General features: G+C 51.5%; 1 protein-coding gene across 1 annotated transcript in view; it reads right to left on the reverse strand.

The window, feature by feature from the left end:
* Pitpnm3 (PITPNM family member 3) overlaps positions 1-11171 on the reverse strand; it is a 78597-nt gene that overhangs the window by 20778 nt on the left and 46648 nt on the right. Inside the window, exons 5-9 of the mRNA XM_013013149.1 lie at positions 5528-5604; positions 5023-5258; positions 2614-2803; positions 1938-2060; positions 1356-1543 (exon numbers count right to left, since the gene is read on the reverse strand). Coding sequence (XP_012868603.1) covers positions 1356-1543; positions 1938-2060; positions 2614-2803; positions 5023-5258; positions 5528-5604 — 814 coding nt within the window. The remainder of the gene's footprint in view (positions 1-1355; positions 1544-1937; positions 2061-2613; positions 2804-5022; positions 5259-5527; positions 5605-11171) is intronic.

The raw sequence follows: 11171 nt of genomic DNA on the forward strand, positions 1-11171 counted from the left end.
GGGAAAAAAATGGAAAAGGGTGTGGGACAAGTGGTAAAGCATCTACCTAGCAAGTGAAAGGCCCTGAGTTCAAACTCCAGAAATAGACAGACAGACAGATAGATGGAAGATAGATAGATAGATAGATAGATAGATAGATAGATAGATAGATAGATAGATAGAATTGTAAGGGTTAGAGCCTTAGCTCAAGTGATGCATTCGCAAGACCCTGGGTTCAATCTCTACCCAGAATTTAAATTCCATGGAAGGGAGTTTACAATATAAATATCTTTGGCTTTGTTGGTTTAAATAAACTTGTATGCAAAGTATGTTAAAAATTTGTAAATGAAATATTCCAAAATGTTAACACTGGCTCCTTTGGATAGTAAGAAGATGTATTTCCAAGTGTCATGATGACTTTATGATACTTGTTGCTTGGGTAAGAAGGTAGGAGGGAGAGTGGAGAGAAGCTAAGAAGAAAGAAAGAGTGAAAAAATACACTGCTGCTAAGTTAGGTCTGTGTTTGGTACTCATGTCCATCTTCAGTGAATGTACAGATCACTTACTTCACCTCTGTTGATTAATGGACTCTTCTAGAGAGTGAAAGGTCCCTTCACAAAGCTCCTGCCTGGCCTACAACAAAAGTATGTTGTGTCCCATACTCTGAACAGAAGGCCAGAATGCTGAATCCAAGCACTTTAGTAACTGGAGATTGAAAACTGGTGTTTTATTTTGTTTTACTTAACTCATTATTTATTCATTTATTTCCTTAAGTAATTGTACAAAGGGGTTTCCATTCAACATGTCAGTTTATGAGTTCCATGCATCTTGATCAGTGTCATCCCTTTTATCATTTCCACCCATTTCTCCCAGTCCTACCCAGCCCCTCAATCTACCTAGCTCCACTTTCACATATGTACATTGAATATTGGGACTGAATTTGTTCACCCTTTCTCTCTCTCCATTCTTTTTGTGTGTGTGTGTGCCCATACTGGGGCTTGACCTCAGGTCCTGGGTGCTGTTTCCTAGCTTTGAAAACTGGTTTAAACAAAAAACAAAAAAACCAGGGCAGCCCACACAACATGTCCCACCTGTGATTCTGCAGCCTGAGCCGGAAAGTGGCCAGGCAGTGTTACCTTCTTCTCAAAAGACAAAGCTGAGGCTCAGAGAGATTAAATGAGTTGTCCCCCAGCAGGGACAGGAAGCCAGGCCAATGGCAAGTGGCCTTGGTCCCAGCATTGTGATGCTTGCCACCAGCCCCCGTGGAAGGGCCTGGGACATGACTGGTCGCAGGCTTCTCTGATGTCTGAGAGGGAAGGTCCTCTCCACCTTAGATGCCTGGATTGGAAAGGGGACGGAGGCAAGGGAGGAGTTACCTTGAAAGGAAGGCGTGGTGCTGGGCGATGGCCTCGCAGTCAAAGGTGGAGGAGTCACTCTGTTTCCGAGGCAACGGCCTCTTGGGCTCCTCCTCCTCCTCCACCCCGCTGGAGACATCGATGTTGCTTTTGCTGAGTCTCTTGCTGCTGGCCAGACTGCAATCTTCTTCCAGTGCAACTGGGGTGTCCTTGGGGTTCGGCAGAGGACAGGAAGCATGGTTGTCACAGGTACCTCTAAGACCTTGCCTCCTTGTCCTAGGCCCAGATGAACCCCTTCCTCCTACAGTGGCTCATAGATAGATTTTAGGTCCACACTGTCCTCTCTGATCACAGGTATGAGCCGTCCAGCTGGGACACTGGACAGCTATCTATGGGGATATACCCAAAGCAGCATCCTCTGGGCCTCAGTTTCCCCACCTGTGCTAATGATCCCTTGTCATGATGACACACGCCTTTGTACCATGGGTGTCATGGTGCCATCATGAAGATCAACATCACCTCTCCCGGGGGGGGGGGTCCCTGCTGGGACAGAAGGAGGCTCCTAAGGACCCCACCCCACCCCAGGCCTGTCCCCTTCCAAACCTGGGAGCTGCTGATGCTTCCTTTCCGGCTGCTGCTGCCAGGGCTGTCCCCAGAGGGGCCCGAGCTATAGCAGATGGCATCAAAGGCCAAGAGGCCGCCCATGCAGTCACCGATGAGACACACCTGCAAGAGGCTCAGTCAAGCTGCAGACGACCCACACTCTGCCAGCTCTCCACCCCCACCCCACTAAGGCAGAGGAGGAGACAGAACATTCCCTGAAAGCCAGGTGCGGGGTGGGGGTTGGGGGTGCTCACACCTGTAATCCTAGCTACTCAGGATCAAGATTTGAAGCCAGCCTGGGCAGGAAAGTCCTGGTGAGATTCTTATCTCCAATTAAACTCAAAAGAACTGGAAGTGGAGCTGTGGCTCAAAGCAGTAGAGCACTAGCCTTAAGCAAAACAAGCTCAAGGACAGCACCCAGGCCCTGAGTTCAAGCCCCATGACCAACAAGACAGAAGAAAGAAAGAAAAAAGAAAAGAACATTTCCTAAAGAGGTGCCGAGAGCCCAGCTGGGGTCAGGTTTTACTGAGGTTCAACCTGGGGACAAGGATCAGGCTGTGCTCAGGGGTCAGACTTGGCTAGGACTCAGCATGAGCCAACCCCAGGTCTTAAAAGCCTTCCCGAGTCTCACATGCTGTTCTCTCATCCTCCCAGGAGACAGTGACTGGTGCCCTACCTGCCCGCTGAAGCCTATCCCATCAGAGGACTTGAGGAACTCGCCGTACACCTGGTTGGCTCGCTCTATGACCGTGGCAACTGCATGCTGGTACTGCGGGGAGGAGATGGCCAGCAGGGGCAGGGCGGCCAGGGGCACATGGTCCTGGCTGGTGCTGAGACAGGCTGCATCGTGGCTGAAGGGATTCAGGCTGTAGATAAGGAACTCAAGGTGAGCTTGCCCAGGAGCAAGCAGAGAGCAGGGATGGGGCTGAGGGCCAGGCAGAAGAAAGCACATCCTAGCAAGGCATGGGCAATGGGGTAGAAGAGGTCAAAGACACAGAAGTGGGGACTTGAGCCCAGGCTGACCCATGTGCCCACTCTGTGCCCCCCCCATGGTTGGCACAGCAGTGTTTCCTTGCCTACTTCTGCACTGAGGAAGGAGGCAGCGGGGATAAACGTGGGCCATACCAAGGTGGCAGACTTCCTGGGGAGGTGGGATCTGAACTTCTCTTCCCAGCTGCCTCCCTGGCCCACCCTGCTTGTTTCTGTCCCCTGGATACACTAGTGGTACAGGAGGCACACAGAAGGAGGCTGGGAACTCCCTGCCAGACATGTCCTTTCCCTTCCTAGCCCAAGTTCTGGCCAATGGAGAGCCTTGTGCGGATCCTGCTAGAGATCCAACAGAAATCTAGGGCAGGTGACAGGGCCTAGGCACCTTCAGCCAGTGGCTGAGTGTACAAGGCAGGCCTGTCAGCCATTCCTCAGCTCCACAGAACACAAATTAGAGGAAACGGGCCTCGATTGCAGCCGGAGAGATTTTAATTAGCTGAGAAAGAGCTCCCTCCCAGCAGCGATTATGGGGAGATTAATGGCCCTGGCAAGGAATGCCTGGTGGGGAGGTAGGCTCTCTCGTGCTGTCCCCTCAAAGAGCCCCTGTTCTCAGCCTTCCTGTGCATAGGGGCGCCCAGCTCTGGTGGCCAGGCTCTGGAGGTCAGATGCCCTGGGGCAGGGGTGAGGGAGAAGGGGGGCATGGTTCGTGAGATTGATCATGAGCCAGCACCATTAACTCTGAACCTGAGACATGCCAGCGCTGTAGCTGCCAAGTCCTGTGGAAGAGGGAGAAGCAGCAAACCACTGTCAGAGAAGCAGATTCCAGGATGGTAGACAGGTTGAGAAACCACAGGTCTCCTCTGCTTCTCTTCTTCCATCTCTGACTGGCATCTGCCCACGGCATCCTCAGAGCATGGGGAACTCTCTGTTCTCCATCCAGTGGGCACAGGAATGGAGGGGGGTGTGTGATCATGTGATCTGATCTCCTGACCTGCTAGAAGGCACTGTGCAGACCTAGACAGGGTGCTCAGCCATCCTGCCTGGAGGCTCTGTTCTTCAGGGACATTGAGCACCCCCACAGCGACCCCAACTTTGCTTCTGGGACCTGCTTGCAGCCCTCCCTCACCCCAGAGCGGGGCTTTGGCTTGAGAACCCAGCCGGGCTGTGTGAGAAGGCTGAGGAGCCCAGCTGAGATTCCAGCAGCTCCCTTGCCACCCCAGCTGCAACAAGGTCTCAGCTTCTAGCACCAGTGACTTGTCAAATGCCTTCAGGGATGTGGGTTCTGCAGGCACACAGGCCTTTAGTGAGGATGACTGACTGGGAGAAAGCAAGTATGTGTCCACTCAGCTCCAGGTGTGGACCTTTAGCCAATTCCTCAGTGACAACTGGAGGTGCCAAAGCCCTCTGGGAGCAGAGCAATGGGCAGGCCCCAAGCACTGAGGGGCCTTCCCTGACCTCATGGGTATGGGGGCCCACAGCACGTAGGGAGGGGGTGTCTGCACTTTGAGTGAGGGAGTTATTCGTGCTCAGCCTGAACCTGTCCATATCATCTCCATCATTCCAGCTTCTCAGAGGAGCCTCCCTGGCCCCGGGAGGTGGAGGGTGCTGGAATCAATGATGCCCATCTGTGCATCCAGAGACCTCACCACTCAAGGGAGGCAGCACCACCATTATCCCCAGTTACAGATGCATGAATGGAGGCTGGGAGAGACTAAACCATTGCTGCACAGCCAGATTCCAGTTCTGGCTGACCTAAGAGGCCACACATGTCACCCTGTTCCCTCTCCAAAGTCACCTCCTCCAGGTCACCCTGGACCTCTCAGCAGGCCCACAGTGCCTAGGCCCTCTCTGCTGTCAGCATCTGCCCCTTAGCTGCAGTTCTGTGGCTTAAGAGGAAGGCTGTGTGTTTGACTCCCAGCTCCACATTTTGGGTAAACCCCTCGGAGAAACTGCTGGACCTCTGAAGGTCTTGTTTCTTTTTCTGGGGCAACGGGATCAGGCCCACTGACCACCGGAAGCAGGTGGAGCTATCACCTGGCCCACAAGAGAAGGTTCCATGCCAATCCCAGGCAGAGTGGACAAACTGAGCCGTACTCACTTGGAGACGAGCGTGAAAGCTTCGGAGCAGATGGCAGGGCAGGGGACGAACTTGATGAGGATGTGGCCCAGGGCAGCAGGGAAGTGGGCACGCATGACCTTGTCCAGGATGGAACTGAAGGTGTGGATGTCGGCTGCCTTGCAGGATGGGTCTCCCGAACCTGTGTCCAGCATGTTGCCCCCATGCAGCACCAGTAACAGGACGTGTGTCTTGCAGGAGCGCTGCGAGCAGCCTTCCTGAGGGGGACATCAAGGCAGAGATAGGGGGCAGTGTGGGCAACCCAAAGCCCCAGCAGAAGAGCTCTACAGATCCCTAGCACATTCAGAGGGAGGACCCTCGGCCGGGAAGGAAAGATACTCCATTGAGCATCAGAAAAGAGGAGTCTAGAGAAACCTTTTCTATCCACACAGGAGACCAAAGCCCACATAGCAAGTCCAATGGAAGCTCCACCATCCCAGGGCTCTTCCTACTTTCCTGGGTACAGACACCTCGCAACCCAGCGCACCTCACCATCCTCGTGGATCTCAATGCTCCCCTGAGCTGGGAATCTCTGTCTTCTCAGGGAAACCCGGTACAGCTCTCCTGCAACGAAGCACAAGGCAAGCTCAGCTCCCTCCGCAACCCACCAGCAACACAAGCGAGGCCCTGGCTTGTCAGAGAGTTGGAATTACAATTATGCTGGGCAGTGTCTCTCCCTTTCCAGCCTATGATGCCCCCCATAATGTGAAACACATTGTCTTGTTAAGGAAGGGCCATCATGGGTCATCCTAGAAGGTCCATCCTCCTTCCTTCTCCAGGGACAGCAACAGTGCCTGCCACCTGTCTGATGATAGCCACTGCCAGTCACAGTAATTTGGGCCAAACTACATGCCCCTCCCCCCTCTGAGATCAATGGAAGAACAGATGTGATGATCTATGTCACAGCAACTTGATTGGGCTAAGGGTTGCCCAGATGGCTGGTAACACAATTCCTTTTGTGATGGTGGGGGCTCCGTCAACCTGGAGAGTGTATAAGAAGGCCCGCCACACACAAGTAGGTGGATATGGTCCAATCTACCTGAAGAGAATCAAAAGTGGATCTACTCTCTTGATTGACTTGGATGTCCAAGGTTGGCCTCCAGCTCTCTATATCAGCACTCTTGGTTCAGGCCTCTGACACCAGACCAAGACTATACTACTTACTTTCCTGAGCAGAAAGATCCCAGGAACTCTCTGCCTGTCTAACTGTGTGAGCGCATCTCTCCTGAGATATCTAGGCTTGTAACTTTCCATGTACTACATTAGGACTGTTTCTATGGAGAACCCACAGATAACACAGCTGGATAAATAAGCTTATCAAAAGATGAGGGCTGAGGCTGGGCGCCATGGCTCATGCCTGGAATCCTAGCTACTCAAGAGGCTGAGATCTAAAGCTCACCATTCAGAGCCAGCCCAGGCAGGAAAGTCTGTGAGACTCTTGCCTCCAAAAACTCTTCAAAAACCAGAAGTAGTGCTGTGGCTCAAAGTGGTAGAACACTGGCTTTGAACAAAAAGAGCTCAGGGAACAGTGCCCAGGCCCTGAGTTAAAGCCCCACAATCAACAATAACAACAAAAAAGATTAGGGCTAGGAGTGTAGCTCAGTGCTTGCTTACTATGTGCAAGGCCCTGGGTGGCATCCTTAGTGCCAAAAATCATCATCATCATCATCATGGTTGTCGTCACTGTCATCGTCGTTATCATCATCATCTGGCTGAAGCTATTCAATAGGCCTTGACCTATGGGATCATGGTCCGAGGTAAGGTGATCCTCTGAGAGGTGGGGTTAGCCTTTGGGATCACTGTCAGCAACACTCATGAGTTCGGGGTGAAGCCTGTCATTCAGAAACATTCTCCTCACACCTCCTAAGGAACATCCAGCCCCAGCCCCATTCAGAGTTTCTAGTTCTCTAACAGAGAGCTCTACCGTCAAGGATGGAATATGGCCCACCTCTTGTTTGTGTTTTTGTTTTTAATAGAGTTTTGTTGGCACACAGCCAAGCTCCTTCATTGATATATCATGCCACAGTGCAGATTTCATCAGTTGAAACATAGTTACAGCACCCAAAGCCTAAAATATTTATTATCTCACCTTTTCCAGGAAAATGTGCCAAATCTGGGGTCTAACACTCATGTTCAAAGGGTGATCACATCAGATTAGGATGTAAAGAACTACAAAACAACCATCAACTGAGCACCAGTGGCTCCCTCCTGTAATCCTAGCTACCAAGGAGGCTGAAATCTGAAAGGTGCAATTTGAAGCCAGCCCCAGCAATAACATCTGCAGGACTCCATCTCTAATTAACCAGCAAAAGGCTGGGCTGGAGATAGGGCTCACATTGCAAAGTACCATCTCTGAGCAAGAAATGGAAGGAAGCAAAAGGCTGGGCTGGAGATAGGGCTCACATTGCAAAGTACCATCTCTGAGCAAGAAATGGAAGGAAGCACAAGGCTCTGAATTCGAATCCAGTAGCCAATCTCCACCCAAATAATGCCTGCTACCCCCAAGAAGGCCTTCCTCCCACTCCACCCACCAGGCCGGCAGAGGTCCTTCCTATTTCTAGCCACTGGGTCTGAAGCAATCCCTGCCTCCTCAGCCCCTCTAGCCCTGCCCCTGGGTGGTTTCTGCAGAAGTACCACTCGGAGGAGCTGTTCTCAGCTGGAAAGTGCATTTCTGAACTATTCTGTCCTGGCAGACACCACCTTGGCCTGAGGTCTGAGGGCAACAGCTTTATGAGCTCTCAGCTGTTACCCACACAGACAGGAAATCGTTCCCTAACTGATGAAGAGGGTGGCTGGTTTGGGGGATTATTTTGGTGTTTGGTTTTTCTTCTTCTTTTTCTTTCAGAATCTGCCTGGCACTTTCTAATATTCCTCCCTGTGCCATAGTTTCCTGCCAGTTTCTAAAGTATAATAGGAATGGCCCGGCCCATTTTATTGAACATTTATTAAGTGCCAGGCAGTATTGGCTTGACATGGATCATCTCAGCAGGTCCCCATAATTGTCCTGAGTATGAATGTTTTTATTCTATTTGTTTATTTATTTATTTTGCAGTTGGTACTGGTGCTGGTACAAGGACCTATGAGCTGTCCTTTAGGTTTTTTTTCATTCAATTCTAGCACTCTACCACTTGAGACCTCTATTTCCATATCTTTGGTGGTTAATTGGAGCTAAGTGTCTCAGAGACTTTCCTACCAAGGCTGGCTTTGAACTGAGATCCTTAGATCTGAGTTCTTCTGCCAGAGGCAAAAGGTCTATCACCTAACGGAGGCCTATGATAACCCAGGTGCAGACCTGTCCTTCTGCAGTTCATGCCCTCTTAATCTGCAAGAAAAGCCTCAGGAACACACATGGATAGAGGCATCTGGAAGACACGAGTCAGGCTCTGCTGCCCAGAGGCCTCATTCTACTACTTGAACAGTTTGTCAGGAAGGAAAGCATCTCCCATCCAGGGAAGTGGCCAACAGGGAGCAGCTGAGCTTCATAGCCATGCAGCTTAGTGTGCATCTGGCTCCGTGGCAGGTAGTGAGCACAAACGAGTTCATGTGCAGGAAGGGCTCTCCAGCAGGGCAGAGGATACAGAGAGTGCGGTGTGTGCAGCTGCTATTGTGATTCCTATTATCCTGGGTGCGTGAGGTAGAGCAGAGCTGGGGCCATGGCTGACAAGATGAGAATGTTGAATCCTCCACACCCGCCTGCCCTGGGCCAAGTCCCTGCCTAGGTCCTGGCAGGCTGGCAGACCCCGCTAGGCTGGGTGCCTGCTTGCAGTTTGATTACAGGATTAAATGCTGTGATTGCCACAAATTACCATCGTGCAGCTATAAATAACTTGCAGGGGAGACAAGGGTCCTGCTGTCTCCCGGGCATTGTGCCCTCCGCCAGGTGGGGGCTGGATCACACACCTTCCCAGATGACACAGGCCCATTCTCAGCATCTTCCATCCACCTGCAGTCGACTTCTCTGAACCCATGCAATACTCAGGGCAAGGAACTGGTGGACAAGTGCTCCATATCTGCGCCTTGGTGATTATCAAGACGGAAGAAAATCCACAAGCCAGACATGAACAGGGCTCAGTGTCACTCATTTCTTCCTGGCAAAAGGGAAGGGCTACAATTCCACACTTCCTGTGCAGCTTGAGGACAGAGCTTTGATTCCTACACATAAAAGCCAGAAATGGTACAGTCCAGATGAGGGAGTGAGGAGACCTTGCCTGCCAGATGGAGACTCTGGCCCCATGAAAAGCTGACTAACAGAGCCAGGTACCAGTGGCTCACACTGAAACTCAGCTACTCAGGAAGCTGAGATCTGAGGATTGCAGTTGAAAGCCAGCTTGGGCTGGAAAGTTCACGAGACTCCTATCTCCAATTAACCAGCAAAAATGCCAGAAATGGAGCTGTGAGTCAAGTGGTAGGAGTGCTAGCCTTGACTTTAAAAAAAGAAAAAAGCTTAAGAGACAGTGCTCAAGTCCTAAATGCAAGTCCTAATACCAAACCAGGAGCAGAGTTACCCCACAGAAGGCCCAGCCTCAGTCTCTAAGGAGAGTAGAGAGGCAGTCTTGAGGTGTGCTGCCTGCATCTTACCCATAAGGCTTTGGCCTTCCTCCCACAATGACGGATGCTACTGGGTTAGACTCCTTGGAGAGACAGAGCTCGGTCCGCCCTCTCACACTTATGCTGAGCTCTAGGCCTTGCCCTCCTTTGTAGAGTACACATCTCCCACGTGTCCTGCAAGGCCCTGCTCAGGTGACGCTGCCTCTGGAAGGCATGCTTAGATCTTGCTAGGCTGGGATGGTTATCCCACTGCAGGCAGAGTTGGGCCTGGCTTGCTAGGGCCCCTTTGAAAGTAAAACTTAGCAGCTTTCAGGACCAGGCATTTTCTTGTAAAAACGATTTTGGAGGCAAAACCCCCAGGGCACACATAACTGTGACATATTTCTGTTCTACTCAGGCTCAGGAGAAATGGGGTTCAGGAAAGCCCCCACACACTGGCAGCTTTACTTCTTGTCAGTTCTAAGGGAAGCTGGTGTCTGAAAACTTTGGGGAATTCTAGATCTACCTGGTTTGTGGTTCTGCCTCCAAAGCCTCTGGAGAGAAGTGCTGGCAGGGAGTTCTAGGGGTAGGAGCTACATGCAAGGGACACCCCCTTATCTCCCCCACATACCAGTTGGTCATTAGCCCCCCTGTTTCTTCCTACTACCTGCTCCCTTTGATTTTCATGGCCCTATTGAGACTGGGTCACTGCTGCCCAAATTTGGGAGTGGGTGCAGCCACAGCTGTTTCTGTGACAATGTTTTGTGGCAGGCTTTGAGGCAGGCCAGCAACCTTGGTGCTTGCTGCTAGCACCCTGCCAGCCCCAGCTCCGGGATGGTGGCCCAACAAACCTCACTGCCACCCGTCCTGCCTGTTGGAGAATACAGGCTATTTTTGCTTAATCATAGCCTTGGAAAGGCACAAATCGTGATCAGCCCTTCTAATTACCCATGCACCACACTGCTTCTGAGACAAAAGCCAAGGTCAACACCCACGCACTCCATACCCCAAGCAAAGCATCAGCCCAGCTTGGCTGGAGAGCCCCGCTGCCGCTACTCCCTCAATTGTGGGATCCACCAGGAATGGATGCTGAAGCACCCCTAGCAAACACTGACCACCCAATTGCATCCTCCATCCTACCAGCCTCCCTCCCTTTCCTTTTCCACTTCTCCACCTCTGTCACCATGGCTGCCATTAGTCATTGGAGGGGTGGGAGGGGTTGGGTGTCAGCGGGGAAGAGCGGAGCTCAGCTTGAGAGCAGGCAAAGGGGCCTGAGCAGTATCTATGAAGGTGTCTGACCTCTGACCTGTGATGCACACACACAGGCAAAACCCAAACAAAACTTCCATACACCTAGAGATTCTGCTCCCTCATCTTTCAGTGGGATTGGGTGGACTTGCCTGGACAATACTTGGAAAAGCCAAAGCCTCCTTGTACAGCCATTAGGAGGCCCCAATCCCAGCCCGGACTCTTTTTTTTTTTTTTTAATTTTGTATTGTAAAGATACTATACAGAGGGTTACAGTTACATGAGTGAGGTAATGAGTACACTTCCTCTTGAACATTGTTAGCCCCTCCATTGTTTTCCCCCTACCATCCCCTCCC

The sequence above is a fragment of the Dipodomys ordii genome, unplaced genomic scaffold, assembly GCF_000151885.1.
Source record: "Dipodomys ordii isolate 6190 unplaced genomic scaffold, Dord_2.0 Scaffold19, whole genome shotgun sequence".
Taxonomy (NCBI): domain Eukaryota; kingdom Metazoa; phylum Chordata; class Mammalia; order Rodentia; family Heteromyidae; genus Dipodomys; species Dipodomys ordii.